This window comes from Callionymus lyra, chromosome 10, assembly GCF_982586985.1.
Source record: "Callionymus lyra chromosome 10, fCalLyr1.hap1.1, whole genome shotgun sequence".
NCBI lineage: Eukaryota > Metazoa > Chordata > Actinopteri > Syngnathiformes > Callionymidae > Callionymus > Callionymus lyra.
The window spans coordinates 15,452,409-15,474,756 of NC_141827.1; the positions used below are offsets into that span (position 1 = coordinate 15,452,409).

The window sequence follows — 22,348 nt, forward strand, 5'->3', positions numbered from 1 at the left end:
CCAAAAAAAAAAAAAATAAGCCATCTATAGTGTTGTAATGAGACGTCACTGAAGTGACAGAAATAAATGTCTTAATAAAGATTACTTCCTTACTAATCAAGTTAAATGGGTCCAAGCGCCCCCTACTGGTCTTCCAAGAGGCTTTTAGAACTCTTTTTTTTTCATATTTCGACCTACTGGACTCTTGTAATTGTCATTATTAATTAAAAAAAACAAAACAAAAAAAACTGTGATCTGAGTTATGTTAGAATATTTATTTGGAGTGCAAATGAAAAGTCCTTACAACGTGAAAGTGACCTTAACAAATTGTGTTCTCTACCTTTATTTAGAAAACATACAGCATTATACATTGTTTTTATCATATTTTATGAAGATGAAAAAGAAAGAAATACAGATGAGACATATCAATCAACTGGGGATTAACCATTAGAACATTTTGTTAAGGTGTGAAACTGACATAAACATGTAGACGTGGACACATAGATGTTTCAGATCGTCTTGATGACTGCAAACAAAAGGCATTTCTAGAATAAAAGTCAAAATATCTGGCACTAGCTTGCACTGAAGACAAAAGTTTGTGAACTATTTTCCAATGATGACATTTTTGTAGCCCTTCACGTGACACAGCTTGTTGCTGTCAAAGTCCACCACCAGCTTCCTCAGGCCTGAGTGCGAGGGAGTGAAATAGATCTTCACTTTAGCGTCTTCTCCGGGTCCAACAGTGCAGTTCAGCCTGTGACATAAATATTGAAATCCCAGTTATAAACAGATGAATGTTATCTCTGTCCAGCGCGTATGACAACATCCTCAGCAAACACGCCACGAGGGAGAATCATTACCAGTCATCGCAAAGTGCAACGGTTTTATTTCCAGTCCTCCTGTTCTCATCATTTTATTATAAGACAGGGATTTATACGACACAAATATGTTTTTTATTCTTTCTATCTAACTTTATTACAAACTGATTCAAGAAATTAGACAAAAAATATGTATTTTTAGTAAAGAAATGACTTTTTAAAATGTTAAAAAATAAATCATGTGACTAAAACATGACAAAATATGTAAAATAAAAACTACATATCGTGTCATATAAGTCACATGATGACAGACAGGTCAGATTGTAAGGCCGTCTACTTTTTTTTTTTTGGTGTTTTTTGTTGTTGTAATGTGAGCACATTTAAATAATGATTCTTGAATCTTGAATAGTGAATTTTGTTTTATTGATTGAATTTGAACCTGTGTTACGGTAAAAGACGCTGGTTCTATGATACCGTCCTGCCTGGATCTTCCCTCAATCTGTAGTTCATTGAAGAGACATGCAATGGAGAAGCTTGTTTTGCTCTTTACCGCTCTGAGATGACACTTCCTCCAGTCAGGTTCGCCCCCTCGATGGTGAAGCAGCAGTTCTCCAGTGGCTCCGGCAACGGGTTCTTCAGAGTCAACTCTGCAGCCAGCTTGCGGTTCTCCTTCGGTTCCCCGAGAATCTACAGTAGCAAACAATAATATGCTTTACACTGAAGTAATGAGTGATACTGTTAAGTCAGACTTGTGGTTCTAGTAAATACAAGCCATTGAAATTAAACTAAATCATAAGATATACTTTAGTACAGAATTCATCAGTGTCTCCAGCCCAGACTGAAAATAACTAATAAATGACCAAATTAATTTACAGTTTTTGACATTGATGTTTATAATGGGACATGAAACAGATTGTTTATGTTTGGCGGTGCTTTGAATTACCATATGGACCCAGACTCTAGAGAGCTTTTTCCACTCCTGTGTGTTTTGTAGCAGCAGCGTGACGCTACTGCCACCTGCTGCCCGATTTAACTCACAACATCAACAGGAAAGGAATCATGTTAGAAAAAAAAGTTGTTGTTTTTTCCACTTTTTGTTGCAGCTTTTGCCCAGGGGCGGGGGCAACATTAGACAACATTAGCGGCCCTTAGACTATTTGTATGTGGCCATCCTGAGGTCAAAGATCATGTAGAAAACTGAGAGACAACATATTACATTTATTAATTCATTTCACTCTTGACTAGTCTCTAAACATGACTATATGGTTTTTGTTTATATTTATTATCGTTTGTATTTATTCCCACTCAAAAAAATTTAAGCATATATAAAATAATGTTTTGTGAACAAAAAAAAGCTTTTATATCATATTTAAGAGATGTACAAATTGTATAAAATACCCCAAAAATTGGCATATTTAACTTAATTTGCTTGCTGGCCACTCACAGCAGCCACTATATCAAATATGGCCCCCTGCGGATATGTAATTGACAACTACTGATCTAGAGTGTGTGTCTAGTATGTGTGTGTGTCTTATTTTTGCATCCAATGAAGAAAAACCCCAGGATTTACCAGGAATTCTGATATTAAATGTATTTTAGCATATATTATTATTATTATATATTGTGTATTATAATTTCCCAACACAATGCGATAACATCTCAGAGTTTAAATAACACAAGGTTTTCATAAATAATATAGGATGGAAAAGAGGAAACAGACAGGAAAATAATTACATGAATGAACAAATTTTAATGACCAAATATCCTTATATTAATACCATATTAAAGAACTCACTCTGACTTCAATCGTAGGAGTCTCCAGGACAATGTTCCTCACTGCCAGCATCGTCTTGTCAGAAGTGTAGTCGAACAGGAGAGCGCCCAGTCGGATCAAGTTGTCTTCAGTGAGCAGGTCGCCGTACTTTGAGTAGTTCAGCCTCAGCGCCACCTGTCGAGCTGATGGCACAAGTTAGCAAGGGAAATGTGAACCAATAATGAGGAGTCTTACAGGCTCCAGGTGCGAGCTCCACGTTGAGCAGATCTTTAAAGCCACAGTTCTCCCCCAGGACGCCGCTGTACGACATGGCACAGGATCCGAAGAGCAGGCGACACTTTTTGTTGATGGTCGTGTTGTTGGTGACGAGGGCGAACACGTCAAAGTCGCAGCCTTTCTTCATGTCCGGGGACACTTTGATAGTCAGGTGCAGGTCCTGGTCCTCCTTCTGATGGCGAAGCTTGTTCTGGTGGTTTGCTTTTTTGAAAGTCTCTCGCTCCTCCTCAGAGTCTGGTGAAGAAGAGGGTGCAACGTGTGGTCAGAAACTAGATGATGGATTTGGATTGCAGACCATTTTAGAAGAAGAAAGGAAGAAGAAATAGTAATCTATTGATTGAGAAACATTTGTGAGAAAAAAACTATCAATTTTATCCTGCACTTGTTTTTTCATTCAATACTGGTGTCACGTTCCCCTTCCTGGGGCTTTTATTTATAGCCCTTTCCTGGGTTTCCTGTGTGTTGTTGCTCTCTTGACAGTCGGTGAGCGCAGTGCTTGGCAAGATCCACGGCTGTCGACGATCATGACAAATAGCTTGCTGCATAATAAGTCTGCTCCTGGCCCGAGTTGATGTAAGCATGTTGTTTTTCTGGACCATCAGTAAAGCCCTCAGTTGTATGCCTGGTGAACCAACTTTTCATCTTGGACTCTAACCTCCTGACATTTTTTTAAAATTCCTGTTAGTGCTTTGTGTGTTTCCTTTGGTGGTTTCTGAATTTCATTTGTACCTTTTGTGTTTAGTAATGGATCTCGCTCCTTGCAACCACCCTTGCCTTGTTTTTTTGGACTTCTCCTTGTTAACTGGACTTGTTATGATGGGGATATGGACTCTGTGTGAACGTTTGACGCCATCTTGTGGACGTTTTTTGCATTACTTTGTGTTTTGTGTGATAATTAAACTGTCTTTTGTGAACCTCCCGCCTGGTAACTTATTATCCTCTGCTTCTGGGTCATCTTGCTAACTTAACCTTTAAAAATAGTTTAACTCTGACTTTAAATAACAATAAAATGTCTTAAAGAGATAGTTTACAAAAAAAAATCAAACTTCACTAATTTTCTTGTTTTCACTTTAAGTCGTGTCTTTTTTTTTTAACTTGTTTTATTTTTTTATGGATCATATTTAGACAATATTTCAATCTTTGTCGACTTGAAAAAAATGTTTCAATAATATAGGTATAAAATGATACAAACTTAATTTATAATGCCTATATGTCTGTTATTACACTTACAGCCGTATTTATCTTTATTTCTCATCTTACTACACACAAGGCGGTTTTTTTCATGGTCTGGTTTGACAATCACAGTATAGAGTGTGAAACTGTCCATGTCTGACTGAGAAGAAAGAAGCTGACCGGGAGGAAGATGAGAAACCTTGAGTGCCTCACCTTCAGGGAACTTGTACAGGTGAGTGATGTCTTCTCGCGCATCACTGCCGATCCTCTTGGTGCTGATCATCTGACCCACCAGACTTGTACTTTTCACTTCTGTCGTGTTTCCGTCTTTTTTCTTCATGAAAGTAAGAACGTCAGCGTTCACTTCGGCAAAGACGAACGGAGCGTCGTACTTGAAGGTCAGTTCGCCCTCTTTGATGGCCTGGACGGGGATGGGACCACAGCAGTAGACCTCTGAGAAAACCCCAAATCTACATCACTTATAAGGACTTTGGTTTGTGTTAGTAAGTGTATTACTGTCGCTCCTCTCCTGAGGCGTCGGGTCGAAGGCCTGCCACCCGTTGAAGTCAGAACTTGTGAGGTCTGGTCTGGTCATCCAGCCTTCCACCCAGCAGTGATAGTTCCTGTGAAAGACAAACCATGTTGAAGACCATGTTGCCTTACATACAGCAGGAGCTCCAGTCTTTAATCTGAGTTAGTTTAACCATGCACACACACAGACACACACACACCTCTACACAAGAATACATGCACATTAACACACACACACATGTAAATACAAACCCATACTTCTTCAGAACAGTTGATTAGTATCTAGTGGTTAAAACCTTTACAGAATGTAAAAAATATTATATTTTTTTCATATTTTTACCTTGACATCACACATGCATATACATTTAAACATGCAAACACAAACAGGAATTTACACAGACACACACAAATGAATTTTTTTCTGCAATATAATGCAGTGTTGACTCATGCACGCATGTTTTCAATTTAAAAAATGCATTATAACAGACAAGTGTTCTGACCAGATCATTTCTCTGGATTTAACGAGCTGCCCTTTTTCATCGATGTAGCGTTCGATCACGAGGTTGCTGTTAGAGTCGTGGGCGGAGAGGTAGTTGGTGACCACCCTGCAGGGGATGCCCAGAGCTCTGGAAACTGACAAGAGTGAGTGTCAGTATTATTACCTCCCATGCATTGAGGAGTCGTGTTTCCACGTGATAGTTCGCTCCTGACAGCCGGGCTTCATATCTTACTTGAGCAGGCCACTGCTGCAAACACCCAGCACTGGCCATAACGGACCGGCTGACATTGTTGCGTTTCCCATTTTTGTAGAATCTCCACACTGCCCCTCCAGAACATCGGACTGACGCCACCCTCGTATCCGCCGCTCCATTTCCCATCCAGAACCCCATTGTCGTCAAAGCCATTCACCTGGAAAAAAAAGCAAGATTTGAACCGTATTTTCATTAAGTAAACTTCCAGCCGAGCAAAGCTCTCACCATGGCGCTCAATACTCTGGACACATAGACAGGATTTCTTCTCTTGGAGCAGTCTTTGCCGGGATTGCTGAAGAATTTAGGATTCATATCCAGAATTTGAAGACAGATCTTGAGGATTCCATTCTCGAACTAAAGAAAACACACGCCATGACAACATCAGTCAGTGTTAGAAACAGGTGACTTCAAATTGAATTTTAATTCTACAAGGCTGTAAAGCTTTTACAGATACACAACCGCCGCTTTAATCTCACTAAATTACACTCTAGGCTTTCCTTGGTTCGGATCCAAACTGCCTGCTGCCAGATATATACATGTATTTTAGTCTTCAAACAGGTGCACATGTGCAAGCTTGGCCAAAATTTGATTCAGTTCATAAGGTTAAAACTGAGTCTACAAGAAGAGAAAATAAGTTTGTTTAACAGCCCGATTCTGTAGCGCTAATCTGATATTATCTCAAAAACAATAGTTATTAATATGATTTAAAGTGATAGGATTATTTTCAGAGTAATCTGTTCCTTTTTAGAGTTGTATACAATAACATGTACGTCTATTTTTTTAAAATGCAAGTCCATTTTAATGTAGCAACTGATGCTCAGTTGTGTTTATCTTCGTCCAAAAAGACACAATTAAAACATCCAAATACCATACTGTCATGTCTTGTGATTTATTCTGACGCACTTCCTGTTTGTCCTACTTGTTTGAGTTTTGTTCATAACCTCCTCGCCTGTTGCTGCAACAGCTGCAGCTCTTCAGCAATCAATCCATCAGGTGGAGAATTGTAAGTCACGCTTTTCCCAGCAGCAGGCGCCAGATTATATTCCTCGCTACATGGTATGTCCCTTTTCCCTGACCACCACTCTCTTTGTTTTTCTTTCTTAGTTAGTTCTCCGCCCGGTTTGTGGTTCACTTTTACCTTATCTTGGACTGCTATATGGACATTTACGATTCTGGACAATTCTTTGTGGAACTCTCTTTTATTTTGTTGTAGTTACTTTCTAAATAAACGTGTGTTTAAACTCACATTTTTTTTTGACCGCCTCATTCCCGGACCTCACACGTACTGTTTGTCTATAATGTCCATCTTGTATCAAAGCTACAACAAAAAGGAATCGTTCAGAATAACCTAAGATAAAGCTAGTTTGTCGCGGAAGCTTCCACTATCAGCTACAGTTTATCCTCAGTGAAACACATGGAAAGTGTCAGTGTGCATGTGCAAGATTAAAGCTGATGGTCTAAGTTCTTCCGCTATAAACAAGGTTAAAATACAATATATAGGAACAATTCCTATTGTCGTGGCCTCAATACAAGATGCACGTTGCATACGAGCATCATCGAGGTATTTGAATCATTTTGGACGAAGGTGATGGCGACGACAACTGAGCTACATTATGTGGACATACATTTTTGCCTAGGACTTCAAAAAGTAATGAAAATAACCCCAACCATGAGTCCACATGAAGACGAGTAATGAGTGAAATTGAACAATATGTTTAAAATGTCATCAAACTATAGCGAATTGGAAGCTACATCAGTGAAAATTGAAATCTTTTCATTTCGTTTTGGATGAATGGTAACTAATAATGGCTGTCAAAAGCACTACCAAATTTCCCCTCGCGGGACAAATAAGGGATTCTAAATAATAAATTTCAAAAACAGCTGCAGTGCTACGTTAAATAGCGCCATCTGTTGGTAGAAATAAAAAAAACGAGCCTACAATGCTCTAACAAAACGGTGAAGTTACTGGTTTACTTCAGATTAAACGGCAGTGGAAACTAAACGTGTGTTTCTTATACAAAACCAATATTTTGTTATAGCAGGTCCTGTCTTAGTGATTCAAAAGGATTAAGTTATTAAATCATGGGTTGAATTATATTATCTAATATAATAAATCAGGTTTATATCTGTCCTGGCATCAGCTTATCATTCGTTTTACTTTTTTTCTTCTAAAAAGCTGTGTCAATGAGTGCAAGCACAGCTGTCAGCATCAGAGTTAGTGTTTGGTACCTGGCCAAAGTTCCAGGGAGTTGGTATCTGGTATTTGTAGCTGCCACGGAAGATAATTCCATCCTGAGAGAGAACGTACTCCTCCAAACTCTGCTCATCGTCCAAATACACGGCATCTCCTGTTGTAGCAAGACAAGTCCGAACTTCAGTGACATTTTTAGATATTGTTTTATAAACCGTTTGGAAATACCGATATGAAAGAGTAATAGAGGAAGTGAAAATCTAGTGGTGTGGTCCTTGAAACACGATGGGTAAAAGAAATGATGAGATCACAACATGATTCATCCATGAAGAGATGCGTCCTCCAGGATCAATTTCAAAGTTGCAAAAATGACGATTAAACAGTGTTATTGTCATACACCATGTTCCGGGGCAGCTCAGGTAGATAGAAAGTAGGGAGTTGTAATCTGCCAAACGGCTCCAGATCTGATTGTTTGGTTGTCTTAAACCGTGACTGCTCCTGATGGCGAGCTAACGCACTGCGTCACAGCCTACTCCCATCGGTGTGTGATTTGTTTCTTCCTGTGTGGATAATGATTATAACAGCATCGTTGAACATCTGGTCTTTTATATCTCGAGTCTACATGTGTGCCCTCTGGAGCAGCAAGAACATTTAGCTACCAGGCACTCCCTGTGTTTATCTACAATTATCTCAATTACAGTTGTTTTCTTAAGCAGGTTTGGGAAATGATATCAGCGCATGGATGGGGGGGGGGCTATATACAAGCAAACAAGGGAACACTTAGCTGATATCAGCGCTACGTGTAATATATATGAACATGGAAAGGTATACGTCGACCAAACATCTATTTTTGGGCTCGGTGTGATCTCTCAACCGTGAAACCTGAGCAGGGAAGAGAAAAGAAGATGGTGGATGACAGGTTGATGTAGGGTCTGTTTACCCACCTGGACACCAGGGGTTAAAGAGCAAGATGAACTCAAACTGGCCCGATGAGCCAAGTGTCAGGGTGTAGCGCCCAATTGGGGCTTTCGGGGGTGAACTGATGGTCAGGCCCACGGTTTCTTCAGAGGAACTGGTGACGGCGGCACTCCAGCGGTTGATTTTTATATTTTTGGAGAGGCCGAAGGAGGCCCTCGTAGCCCACTCCTCGGACGGCTGTGGACCTGGAAGAGAAAGACAACAGTCATTAATACAATAATATAAGAGCAGTCATGTCAGTGAGAAGTTGTTTTAAGGACGACCAGCGTCTTTTTTAACGAATCCATTTCAGTAGCTGATAAATACAATTATCCTGTGTCATCCTGTGGTACATATAACTAGGACGTTTTCTTTATCAGTGATCGAGCACATGCTTCCTTTGGCAAGAAACACTTCCTGTTTGAGAATGTCATCACATCATGAACCCAATAATAGTTACATAATATTTCCCAAGAATTTTGTGTGAAATCGAGTAAGGGCAAAGGACAGGTTTTTTGATGACGTCCAATCATTATACAGCTATTGTTCGCTGCTGTTACTCAGGAGCTGCATCACTTACAGTGAAAACATCGGAAATTTCCCTTTTCCTGCCACTATCATCGCAATCATTTCATTATGGGATGCAAGGAAAAAAATATATCTTCCATTTCAACATGCCAGTTTCATAAGAAAGTCAAGTGGAATCATATGAAGGGTTTCATCGAGAGGAGCACCTGTTTGGACGGTGAGGTCCAGAGAGCTGACCCCCTTCTCGTAGCTTCCTGAGCGCAGATACAGGTCGACGTTGAACGACTGTCCTCTTCTCACGATCAGGTGTTCGAAACCATTCAGATCGGTGTGATGGTCTTTGTTGTTGACCTCACATTGCAGGTCCCACCTCTCAATGTCCAGAGCTGTAATGAAGGGGTCACATGAAAGAAAGAAAGCAAAAGAAAATTGGCAAATTTCTTTCCATACTTTCTATTTTGTCTCCAACCTGCAGTGACTTAGTGTAGCTTTTCAATGACCATGTTATCTCATTTTATCTCATAGCCCAACAACTTTTTTCAGGCCAAATTTTGTAAGTAATACATAAAGTTTTTACTTGTCTTTTATCTTATAACTGGATTCATACATTTTTGACTCTTTTGTAATTGTATTGCATTCATTTATAATGTTCTTTTTAATACCTTACAACTACCTACTCCTTTCTTAATCATATTGTTGTTATTATTGTGCTGTTCTTAATGTACTTTGTCCTTTTTTTAAATTAATCATGTGTTTTTCATTTTGCTTTTATGTAAAGGACTTTGTGGCTACTGAATGATTTTATATAAATAAGTATGATTATGTTCAAAACATTGTAATATAATTATTAATATCGTTACACATGTTGTTATAATTCATATTTATTACTAACAAAATTTATGTTTTTTATTTTTATTATTAATATTGAGAAACGAAAAATGAAGGAAAAAGCTGCTTTTAATCATAGTTCTTTCCGAACACACTGTTGAAGTTGGCAGTACAACAGAACACGGATGTCCCGTGCACACAATCCCAGGTTGCCAATTATAATGTAATATCAAAGCATATTAACGTCAACCTTAAACACACAAACTCGATATTGTTTCAGTGATATAAGTGCAGAAATTCTGTTTGAAAACACACAAGATCTCTTTAAACATGCATTGATTTATGTTGATCTTATAACATCATTTAACAGCATATATTCCACTTCACTGCTCTGTGGTGTCCTTTTTCTCTCTTTCTTTGTTTAACTACAAAAATAATATATAGGTTTATGGCACTCTTAAAACTCCACAAAACACTCCATGGCTTGTTAAATGTCTAGAGCTGAAAAGGAGAAAAAGGTTTTACAAGATCCAGCAATCACAAATAAATGTTTAGAGGCCACACTCGCGGAACATTCAAGATATACAAGCACCTTACGTCTGTATTTCTTCCAAGAAAAAGTATTTAACTTTTTAACAGCTGACAGACAGGAGGGCAAAAGACCGATGACAGGATGACAGACAGGAAAGGACCTGAGGGCTACGCCAGTAGATTCTGACATGATTCAAGCTTCTGAGCTGCTTCTTGAAAACTTCACAAATGTCAGAATGTCTAGACAAGACATCTATTGTTAATGTAGATGCATAGATTAGTGGACACACAAATGTCAATGGCTTCCAGTCTAGAAGCCATTAGTGGTTATTTGTCACACAAGGAGAGTAGTTTAACAAATCCAGACATATTTGAATGCCCTTTAAACATACAATTATTACATAATAACATTATTACCTTTAGTAAATACTTATTGTTTTCCTAAGTCAGTCCAAATGCTACAAAATATATACTGGACCTATGGTCTGAAACTCCCGTAAACATCAGATTTATCAATAAAACTGTAAACCACAGAAGAATGTGTTTTTCATATTTGGTAATCCCAGACTTTTTTTGTGGTTGTTTCTTCCAAAAATGACATCAGCTCATGTTGTATCACCAGGTGCACAGAAATCATTACTTCAGCAACAGTGATCCCACTTTATGTCTCTGTTCCCATGATCGAAATATTTTGGTGACAAATTCCTCACAGTTGAGTGCAAACGTGGGAAGAATTTGAACACAACAAATAAGAAAACACTCCACCCAGAAGCATGCACGCTATCTACGATCAACCAACACATCAAGAGCTCAGCCTTCCGAAAAATGGCTGCCAAAACATTCTCACTGTGACCAATATTTTGAACATCACTAGTGACTCTGGAATGACTGTCACACACAGAGAATGACGTGATCAGCAGAGGTCAAGCACCTTCTAAATGCGTGAGGTGCTGCTGGTGGAAACTAGCATGTGGTGGATAGACTTGAGTAAACAATGTCTATGCTGAGCAGACTTCCTGCTGTTTCACTTTGACTTGAAGGAAGTGTTTTCCTTCATGCTGTTCAAGGTCTGATGTTTTAACCGAGGATGTCCTTGTCTCTGACTCTAATTAAAAACATTTTTGTGGAACGAACTAAAACAAACGCTTGCATCCTTGAACAGCTGAGGAGGCAAAGCTGCCACTTAGCTCACATGACAAACCAACCTTTAATTTAACAATAATCAAGTTGTAGTTAACACGTCGAAGAGGGTTCAAATAACCGTGTGCCCCCCCAAAAATGTGACTTCAGGACTATTAGGGATTTCTGTGGCATGTATCTGACCCCAACCGTCTGATGCTGGAGTCTAATTGTGGTTATGTGAACAAGAAAAAAAATGTAGTTTTGATTATATCTCAAGATGCCGATGTTAATCTCTGACCGGGCAATGAGTTTTAAATATAGAAGACATGCCTATGATGTTGTTTAGAAGTTGTTCCATGATGTGGATGGTTTTTTGTTCGTGAGAATTCTCTTCATTCACTTCTGTATTCTGGACTAAATGATTTATATGACTTATATTTAAAGATGCACTCTTTAAACCAATCATCTCACAGTCCACCTCTATTTTTATCCTCATGTTTCTGATTTTAAGGAGTGAATTGTCTTTTTGAAATCAATTATTATACTCAAAATCACTGCCGTGTGGATATTCATGCGTTGAAATCGGGTTTTGAATTGCAACTTATTGCAGACTATAATGTTAAAAACATACATACAGTGATCTTTGATTTATATTGTTAGTCTAATAAATGGGGTGTTGGCTCCAAACACTCACACAACAGCTCACTATGACTTTTGCTGGAAAGAAAAAAAAATAAAGCTCTATTTTTATTCCTGGAAGAGTAAATAAACTGTCTCATCCCTGAGGTGAAAGAGCTTTTCATGTACCTCAACACTTCCATTACAGTTATTTGAATGTCAATCGAGCATTTTGTGTAATTTACAGGATGGAAAACAAGCGATTACATGGGTGTAAAAAGAAAACGGTGCAAGTGAACTTCTGAAAGAAAAGTTTTATTTTATTGTATGGAAAAAATCATGTTTTCTGGGGATGTTTGCACCATAACTTAAAAAAGGAAAATAATAATACCAGCATCCATGTACATTTGTTACTTTTATCCATTTAAACTGCTAACAAACGTATCCAAAAAGTAGAGTTGAGTTGATTTTTACTCATATGCTATCTTGGTCATTTATGATCAAAGACAATTGCTTCGACCAACCTAACCATTAAGTATTTACAAGCAAAGGCGTTACATACTAATATTGTGATCATGATTGGTTTTTTTAATTATAATTTTCTTTTAACTTTTTATCAAAAGTGCTCAAACTATTTGAGTAGATCAAATACATTTTTATAAATAAGGGTTAATTGTGCTGTAATGATAGTTAAACAAAATATTTTATAACTAGATTAAGGTAATTATTTTGTACTTGCTTCATAAACATTTGAAAAGAAAAAAAAGTTGCATTTTAAGACATTTTTCTCCCTTTTTTCACCCCATTGTGGTTAAGACTGTTTGCCCTCATGCCTCTATAAAGAGCACAAGACTTAACTGGGGATAGTTACAGCTGCTTCTGTGGCTTTTATGAGAGTGAGGGTCCCAGAGCAGACATCATCTGTTTACACACGAGGATGAAACATTTTTTTACACACAACAGTCTGTGAGACATGATTATGACCAACAGAGTCTGATACTTGTGATGATCAGAACATGACAACAAACTGTCTTACTATAGCCACATGTGATGGTTTGTATTCCCCCATCGTAGGTGTTATAAATAAATAAAATAAGTCAATCAACTTGTACATTAAATGAAAAATAATACATTTTAAAAGACTTACCTTGACTCATGGCGGCTGGTTTTTGAAGTATTAATAGAGTAAGATGAGCAGAAATAAATGTGGAGTCTCTCCGTGGAGCCCGGTGTTATTTGTAGTCGTCAGACTGTAACTGTGGGCGGGTCGCGACCCTCCCTTCCACGGATCAGAGCCCCTTGTTGCAATCTCTCTGAATCACTTAAAACTTCGTGAGGATGACGTCAGAGCAAGTGATGACAGTGTTACCAGTTCCAGTGAATTTTTCTGCTTCGATTGGGCAAGGTTCTGGTAAACAGTCTCCTTCTATTTCAATGAAAAAATATATATAATAATATTAATAATAAAAGTTAAAAAAAAAGAAGTGGAGAGCAGCGATGTGCGGTTGATTTGGGGAGCGGCACTGCGCATGCGCCTGTAGATGGCATCACCGGTACAAAATCAAACTATTCTCTGTGCAACGATATGTTTTGTTGCGTCCCTTTGTTTTTTATTATAAGAAAAATATCTTGCCTTTTTATTTTGTTTAACCCCTCATTCTGTAGATGCTTTAAAAACTAAGATTATTGATTTAAAAAAGAAAAATAATATCTAACATTTTAAATTAAATGTACAGCCTCCTTCCGTAGCTTTTTAACAGAGTTTTCACTTTAAAAATAAAAAAAAGCTTTTTTTACTGTATGGGACACACTTAAAAAAGGAAGTAGAATTGTTTTGAAACATGTAAATAGTAAATAAACAAAAACAAAAACTTGAAATTTGCTGTTAGAAAATGTAAAAATAAATAAGTCTATTCAAAGATGTAAGCATTTGCCACTTTTGTTTAGTGATTAAAAACTATATAATATTTATATGGATTTATTATTGTCTCGTTTACATTTTCATAAATTCAAGAAGTGCATTGTGACTAATAAAAAAAAAAAAACACTGTCATCAAAACAATTTCCCACTTAAACCCATACATGGCATGTGAGTAATTTGAAGACAACGTGCTCAAACATTAGTATCTTAGCACAAGTCTGGACAAAAATCACTTGTTAAAAAAAGAGTGTGTTGATCAGTCTAACAGAATAAACTAGCCAAAGATTCCAGCTCCAGGCTAAAACATGACATCAGTTTTTAATTAATTTAAATGACTCAAAGTCAAAGGAGTGCCCGACTCACATATCGTACGTCTGCGTTATGGACTACGATTGCCTAAGATTCATATTGAAAAATATATACGTGCGTAATGGAAACAAGGAGGCTGAACGATTGCAAGGCGAAAGTGTTTATTGTTGAGAAAAAAAACCTTCACATAGAAAAAGTGTTACTTAAAAAAAAGAATCCAGAGATTAACAGGGATAAGAGTTTGAGTAATTGTCATATCCCATCATTGATTACAACGGGTGTAAGTTCGAGTTTAAAACCCTTTATGAAAATAAATTACAAAACAAACAAACAAAAGAAAATGTGATTTGTATGATCATTAGTGTACAAAAAAATTGCATATCTAAGAAGAATATGGCAACAACAACAACGAAACAAAAACATAATTAGAATCAGAGCCAAGTAAATAAAGGACATTGCAAAAGATGATTCGGTTAGTGTCTTAATACACCAGATTGTTACATTATTTACACAATATACAGAGCTTTATATTTTTGTTTTGAAGTGGACTCATTGGGAAATATTTAGTACCAGTGTATTCCAAACACAGCCTTAAATAAGCATTGAAATGCCAACTCAAATACTATGAGAAAACCAGCATGTACGCAACGTTAACTTCAGGGTCTGATGGTTAACTACTATGTCGTTGGCCTTCGGTGTAAAGCTGTGCTGTGTCTCAAATTCCATACTTAAACTTAGTAAGTGCATAAGTGCGTCTCCATTCTTAGTATGCAAATGTAGAGCGCCATACACACTAAATCGGCGTACTTAAACACCCACAAAACTGAGTATGGATCGATGGACACTTTCTACCATAGACTTTTTTCCATTTATAGATATACCCCGTATCGACTGTAGACGGATGTGTATAAAGCACCGCCATCTCAATCTTAGAATACAATTATTCGCTAAATTCTGGACCGATTTTCAAACGGTTTGGTCCGTTCAAATCGTCATACAAGTAGCTATGATACAGGGTAATAATAATAATAATAATTTAGCAACTATGGCTAGACCTTGGATAGTTCCTGGCCATAGAAGCTGCCGTTTGAACTTAATGTTATGAAAAACAAGCCACCCCAAAGTTGTTGACAAATAAGGACTTCTGTAATAAGAAAATACTCAAATGCAATAGAACTTCAAGCAATAAAGGCCTGAATGTTTTCTGGGTTATTTTCGTTTTATTTATGTCTGTCTGTATTTCTAGCAAACAAACCCCTTGAAAATAAAAATAGCTTGACAAATGAGCATTAGTGATAGTGTAAACACAGCATTCCTCTATAGAAGTAATGCACTGTATGAGCGAGTGGGTCTGTACCAAGATGGCCTCCCTCTATACACACCGCTCTAGTGGAGGATGACACGTCTTCATTGCTCATACCGGCGTAAATTTCTTGAGAATATTTCGTTTCTCATATTTCTTGATCCAAACTTGCAAAACGTGCCGCCAGCAGGTGTCGAAATTGTTCCTACAGCTGGTTGCAATCATCAAGAAGCTGTTGCGTCATTTCCAGTAAGTCGAGAATTTGCGTACTACTGTAGTTAGTACGTAGACTATCCTGATGCATACTAACCGCCAGTGCACTAAGAGAAGTATGCGATTTGAGACACAGCACTGGACTCATCGTACGTAGCAAGTAGCCTGAAAGCCTCATTGGTCCTGCATCCAAACTTCAATGTCAGTCAATTTTCTCATCAAATTATATACATTTCACTTTTTCACAATAGATTATCATAATTAATCTTTTTGGCTGCACTTGCATTCGTGATGGTGGAGGAACTCCAATAAAGTATTGGTGCAGAAAGGGGGTTACATTATCATCACCAAAGTGTTTTGGACTATCATACAATACATTTATTGTATCTTTATCTTTATAACCGATTTGTTTTTGCCATGATGCAATTAAAGTATAAAAACAAATGTACAAACAGTATGAAACTATATAACAGTAAAAGTATTTTTGTCAATACAGTACAATGGATAAGATGAGATGCTTAAGACAGAAAATATTTACAAAGTGGTTTTTGGTTCTGAGTGGTTCTCAAGTGTCTTGTCTTCAGTTCTGTGAAAAAAAAGAATTGGAAACAGGTAAATACCGGAAGGAACCTTGAGCAGTTGTTGTATCTCACAGAGATTAGTGGTACCTTTATGTCAAAGTTCAAACCTCTGTGGATTTCCCCAAGTTTGTGTTCTAAAACGGAGAGAGAGTACATGTACAAAATTAATTAAAAAAAAAAAAAGGCTATTAAATATTAACAATAATGTTTCTTACTTTGCTCTGCACCTTGACTGAAGCAAGATTTATGGCATGAAGCTGTTGTTGCTTTGAAGCTGCCGCCTCAGTTTTCTGTTTGGATCCGACTGGGGTCGCAAGTTTGAAAAGGCCAGGGTGACCGTGAGCAGATGCTGCTTGTTGTCTCGTTATGATTGAGCCGCAGACGGACGAGGAATCCTCCGCCTCTCTTTCCATGTAACTGTGGCTCGAGCTGCTGAATCCACTCACGCTCTCGCCGGATGATTCCGAACTATCTACTGGAGCACAAGAGGTCAAGATCTTCATCATCATTAATGGATTTGTCAACATTATCTTGAGACACAACCTTAAAAAGAGAGGAGCAGGTGCAGAGGACATTTGTATAACAGTCATTTGACCTTTTCCACTGGGTCCAAATCATGAATGTGTCAGCAGCCATGAAACTTTATTTATTGAAGACTAGGCCTCGGCTACATCCTATCATTTATCTTACAAAAGCAATTAGGCGTCAAAAAAACCTTTTTCTAATGTTTTTTTTTTTTTGGTTGGTTTTATTTGTAAACAATGATGCACATGGAAACTGTTGTGTTATCAGTTTTATCTTGCCATTTAAAGTATATACTTTATTGAATATTGTTTTGATTGTTTAAGCGCTTTGTGACCCTGGTCTGGAAAAGCACTATACAAATAAAAATTACTTATTTACTTACTTACATAACAAAAGAAAAACTAAGTTGCTACCTCGGAAATGATACAATATGATATTTTGGTGAAGCTCTTTAATTGCATGTAAAATTAGGTGTTAAAATTAACAAAAGGGCAAACATTGTAAAAGCTTCAGGAGCCACACAATCGGATTGGCTGAACTTTACAGATAACTATTTTCATTTATCAATGCAGAAATGTGTTTCTGACTTGTTCATTTAATTTGAAAAGGAGACATTTTTATACAAATGAAAATTTATCTAAACCAGTGCAGGAACATCTATTTTGATAAAAGCCAGCACAACAATTGACTGATGGAAGTTGTTCAATTGATTTAACTTTGATCATAATGTCATATGAAATTTGCTCCTTGGCAGAGGTATGGGTTTTCGAAGTGATCCTACAGTTATATATGCTGAGTTATCATTAACATGCAAACAAGTATTTCCTCAAATCTTCGCACTTACATAACAAATTAGGACCTGCACCTTCGTGGTCCATATCGTCCTCCTCCAGTATGCCTGACGGCGAGAGATATCCTTCATGTTCTCCTGCTACAGTTCTCAGCTTTGGTAGGCAAATGTAGCCTCCAGGGGACAGAGAGCCTCGTCCAGATGAGGAAGAGGATGATGAAGTGCTTCTTGAAACGGCAGATTTGGGTCTCGCCCCAGAGAGCACGTCCTGGGATCCCCTGGATTCAGTCGAGGGCAGAATCCTGTTCTCTACAGAGATCAAACACATATGTTTATAAACGGGATGACACTGTGAGATGGAGGTTCTCACCTCTTCCCAGCAGCACGTAGTTAACAGCTCTGTCACTGATGGCTGCATCGCTGGGTTGGATGTCCATAAAAGGCTTGTTTCCAATACCCATGAACACTCTCTCCTGCATACGCACTTCTATAATCACACAAGAATGTAAAGAATGCTTATCAAATTCAGCTTCTTTTGAAACAAATATTTGAAGGAAAGTTCTAAAAGAACATTAGCTATAGTAGATAGTTAGAGTTTGAGCACATGTTAAATACCTCTATTGTGAACTGCCTGCTCCCACAGGATCCGCTCCAGGTCTTTAGTCCAGGTCTCTTTCACCTCTCGGTTGAGTGCCTGGAGAGTGTATGTGTCTTGAGTTTTTCTTTTTCTAAACCAAATCTCAAAACACAGGCCGCTGTCGCCGCAGTTTTGAGTCAATCCCACATCCGACGTCTGAGCAGAAGGAAATAAAACACTTCATTAAGTTAACATTGAAGATGAAATATCCTCTGGATTCTTCTTTCAAATATTGCTTTACTTAAAGATCATACTAAAAACATATACAACACATACATCTTCTCTTCTTCTTCTTCTAGGGACTTTTATTTTGAAATGGTGTTTACGGTCCCTGCCCTCCCCTCTCTCTCTCGACAGTCTTCAAGGGCTGCGCTTTGCATGATCCACAGCTGCTGACGATCAGGCAATCAGACCAGCGGGGATAAAGCCCGGACTTTCCTATCAGTCAGCGTCAACATGTTGCTTTCGATGCCCCGTGGATCTTGCGTCTTGCAACCACACCCGCCCTGAACTGTCTTTCTCTCTTTCTGACATTTGTTGGACTTCACAGACTATTGTGATTCAACTGAGATACTTGTATTGCACTTTACTCTTGTTGTTTTACTGAGACAACAGACTTGTAGAGCACTACCACCTTTTTGTGGACATTTGTTGTATTTGCACCTTTGTGTTGTATTAATGTGTGATATTTTATCGTCACCTCAGCTGTTGTTACTTTATTATCTTCCACACTTGGGTCTTTTGTTTTGTCTAAACATCTTCAATCTAAAACTGCTTCAAAGTTGTATGATCAATAAGAGAAGAGCTTCAGTTTGGTGGTTATTAGTTGGTCCAAAACAAAAGTAGAATATCATTATTATATTCAATGATATCATATTATACCAGAGCCAAAGAGCTCACTTCTTTTAGCGGGAAAACAACTACAAGAATCGACAAAAATCACATTCATGGATCAGGAAGTGGAAACACAATGTCATAACCACTAAGCCTAAGCATTCCAGCCATTTAGCTAGTAACTCTAAATAAAAATTAATAAGTATACTGCACTAGAACTGCAGGAAAGAGAAAGAAAGCTCATTTTCAACTGTGAAAACAATATTTTTTGCTGTTAACAGTAAATGCAATCCGAGTTCAAGTGTATGCAAACACGAGGGCTGGGGGTGCTACTGGTTAGGAGTGCCAGTTTCTGGGTTACATTTTCCAAGGGTCTTGCTCAAGAGCAAGATAATACTCAGTAGTGACTCTTATTGGTATCCGTCACTAGTTAGAAAGTAAAAAGAGTAAAGAAACAAGCTATGTCAGAGATGGACTGAGTAGCTCAGTCAAGGCTAAAAGTAGAATATCATCTCATCAAATTGCATTTAGCGACGCCTCCAGAACACTTTACTGTAAGTGTTTCAAGCATGGGCGGAGCTAGGAAAGCAAGGTTTCTGTTGTGACTGAAGTCTGACTCTCCCTTCCTCAGACTGTTGACCCTGTTAGTGCGTAAATAACTAATGGTCAAGTTAGTGTTCACCTTGAATGACTGTTTGTAGAGATACGTGTCATTCCCGACATCGGTCTTCCTGGTCTTGCTGAAGAGAATGAGATCTCGGAAGAGGAAGATGTGCCGATAGCATTTCTTTTTCCGGAAAGTCACCAGGAACTCGTCCTGGCGAATCAGCTGCCCCTGCTCCTTCAAGTTCACCTGAAGTGTCAAGAAAACATGTTTTGAAACATCGGTGGCATGTTTAGCTAAAGAGATTATATCGGTGGACTAAAATCATGTTAATTCAGTCACATTAAAAGTGTGTATTAGGAATATGAAAGGAAATAACGAGAGTTAAAGAAAACAAAAATAATAATAATACAAGATCTACCAAAAAACTAAAATGATTAAATAAATGTTTCCTCTTGCTCTTGCCAGAGCAATAGACATAAACTACACTTAAACTCAATTATGAATGTAAATGCACATTTTTACAAAAAAAGTTGTATTTTTAGTTTGAAAAATGATATCCTAATACATGTTATATATGTGAACAGAGAAGCCGATGGAGAAGCTGTTATCTGGAGCTCCAGATGCAACACTAACAGACTCAGGGACTTGGGGGCAGAAGCAGATTGAAAGTATGATGTATTCTAGTCTATGTTAATCTTTGTATCATTTTCTTTGTGTTATCTCCTTTGATCTATGTTCTTTATACTTGCAATTTGATCCTTTGTTTGCACTGTTTTTATTATATCTGTTGTGAAATGGAAACCCAATTTCCCAAAGTAGATCCCTGGAAGGATTAATAAAGTCTATCCATCCATCTATCACTCAATTCTCCTGACCTAGTAGTTGCTCTGATACCTCAAATGATTTGATTCGGAGCAAAACAAAAAACGGAAATAAATAGTAGGAGGGGTGATTATGTTTCCTGGAACTTTATTCTCGAGTAAACCCAATAAAACTGTCAATAGCAACTGAGCCATGACATGCTGCTGTTTATGAATGATCCAAACACATTAACATATTGTAAACATGTGGTTTTAGTTGCACAGTTGAAGAAACAGCCAGCCAAGCACAATATAGTGTGAGGGTGACTATATTAACTAAATGTGTATTAAGAATTATGAACAAAAATATTTTCTGTCTGGATAGAAGCTCTAGCGATAGATAGACAGATACTAGCCTGTATCAATATAAGTCTTCACAGACCTAAGAAACCAATAATGATAATAGCACTAATACTAATACTCATGTGAAATATAAAGACAAACAAAGGTAGAACGGTAAGCATTTTTTTTCTGATAAATCCGCTTAGAAAATGTCTTTCAAAACAATATTGAAATCACATCTAGTACTTACTGGTTATGATGTGATCAATAAAGTATCAACTTGTTTTGTGCATATATAAAACTGCAATGAATTACATGTTCTAAAAACATTTAATAGGGGCATAAATCAAGCAAAGCAAAGGTCTTCAGGATTACTCTGGAATCATTCCGGGGGAGATTTATTGAAGACCGGCTCAGCACTAAATTAAAATAGGAGGTGCGGTGATATATGTGGGTTCTTACATCACAGTTGAGGATGGCGTCCATGGCCAACAGGTTGTTTCCGTGCCGGAGCTGGAAGTGGACGACCTCCAGGGCAGCTTTGGTTTCTGTCAGCTCTCTGGCTTGTTTGGGGCCACATTCTCTCATCATGTCCTGGAGCAGCAGACTGTATTTACTGATCCTCTGTACTGGCTTCAGCAAGTATGACCACAAGTCCATTTTGTCGCCGAGCTTCAGCTGCTTTTGCTGCAACAAAACCAAGCAATTCTTTTCAACCAACTCAATGATTCAATCACTTTAGAGTAAGTGTCAATATTGTTTTCTGGTTATTTAGACCCTGTTGGTGACAACCAGTGTGTCCAACTTAATTTTTTTTTAGAACAAACACAAATATGAGCTTGTGGACTTTCTGAAAACACGTTTTTCTGGAGATTAAATCTTTTTTTTTTAACATAACCACACCCACACTGCTGTGATTGGTCAAGCATCAAGGTTTGTCACTGCACATTATTAATCCCAGAAGTCTCCGCCTCCAAGGGATTCATTGTATTATCAAAGCGGGCCTGATTATAGCTGGCATGTTATTACATATGTTACGCAACGGGCTCCATTCATAACCTCTTGCCTGTCAAGATTTCAGACGGGGGAGAAGTTCAAAACATGGTCATGATGAGGAGTTACTGCTTCTTCGAGAGGTAGACATTTGAAACATGTGAGTGAGTCAGGAGAGTTAGGTTTTAAATAGTTTCCCTTTAAATAAAGGTAAGAACTCATGAAAATCATATTTAAATCCTCTAAATTAAAGTGTTTTTTAATTCTGATGTCATTCATCAGGCTTTAGTATATATTGCCATAGTCGAAGATGAATATACAAACTAAAGACACAATCTCAAAATGAAAAAACAAGGTAATCCAGTATAGCATCCTGCCTGTGATGCTTTTAATACCCCAATATATATAACTTTGA

The 22,348-nt window shown here is 37.8% G+C and overlaps 2 protein-coding genes across 5 annotated transcripts in view; both read right to left on the reverse strand.

The window, feature by feature from the left end:
- Positions 1–233: 233 nt before the first annotated feature.
- Positions 234–13,342, reverse strand: tgm2b (transglutaminase 2b). The gene is made up of 13 exons (XM_087800735.1): positions 13,226–13,342; positions 9,186–9,365; positions 8,439–8,657; positions 7,533–7,651; positions 5,529–5,657; positions 5,283–5,460; positions 5,052–5,184; positions 4,537–4,643; positions 4,234–4,473; positions 2,806–3,081; positions 2,593–2,753; positions 1,348–1,484; positions 234–733 (listed from the first exon to the last, which is right to left on the reverse strand). Exons 1-13 carry the CDS (start codon positions 13,233–13,235, stop codon positions 583–585), a joined length of 2,040 nt encoding a protein of 679 aa, XP_087656861.1. The 5' UTR covers positions 13,236–13,342; the 3' UTR covers positions 234–582.
- Positions 13,343–14,452: 1,110 nt separating this feature from the next.
- quob (quattro b) overlaps positions 14,453–22,348 on the reverse strand; it is a 29,988-nt gene continuing 22,092 nt past the window's right edge. The window contains exons 17-24 of one of the 4 annotated variants that reach the window (XM_087800284.1): positions 21,403–21,627; positions 19,874–20,044; positions 18,336–18,513; positions 18,091–18,207; positions 17,796–18,029; positions 16,621–16,877; positions 16,493–16,539; positions 14,453–16,410 (exon numbers count right to left, since the gene is read on the reverse strand). In XM_087800284.1, coding sequence (XP_087656410.1) covers positions 16,507–16,539; positions 16,621–16,877; positions 17,796–18,029; positions 18,091–18,207; positions 18,336–18,513; positions 19,874–20,044; positions 21,403–21,627 — 1,215 coding nt within the window. In that variant the 3' untranslated portion in view covers positions 14,453–16,410; positions 16,493–16,506. Of the gene's footprint in view, positions 16,411–16,492; positions 16,540–16,620; positions 16,881–17,774; positions 18,030–18,090; positions 18,208–18,335; positions 18,514–19,873; positions 20,045–21,402; positions 21,628–22,348 lie in introns of all 4 variants that reach the window. The other 3 variants (XM_087800281.1, XM_087800282.1, XM_087800280.1) reach the window with 3 other exon arrangements.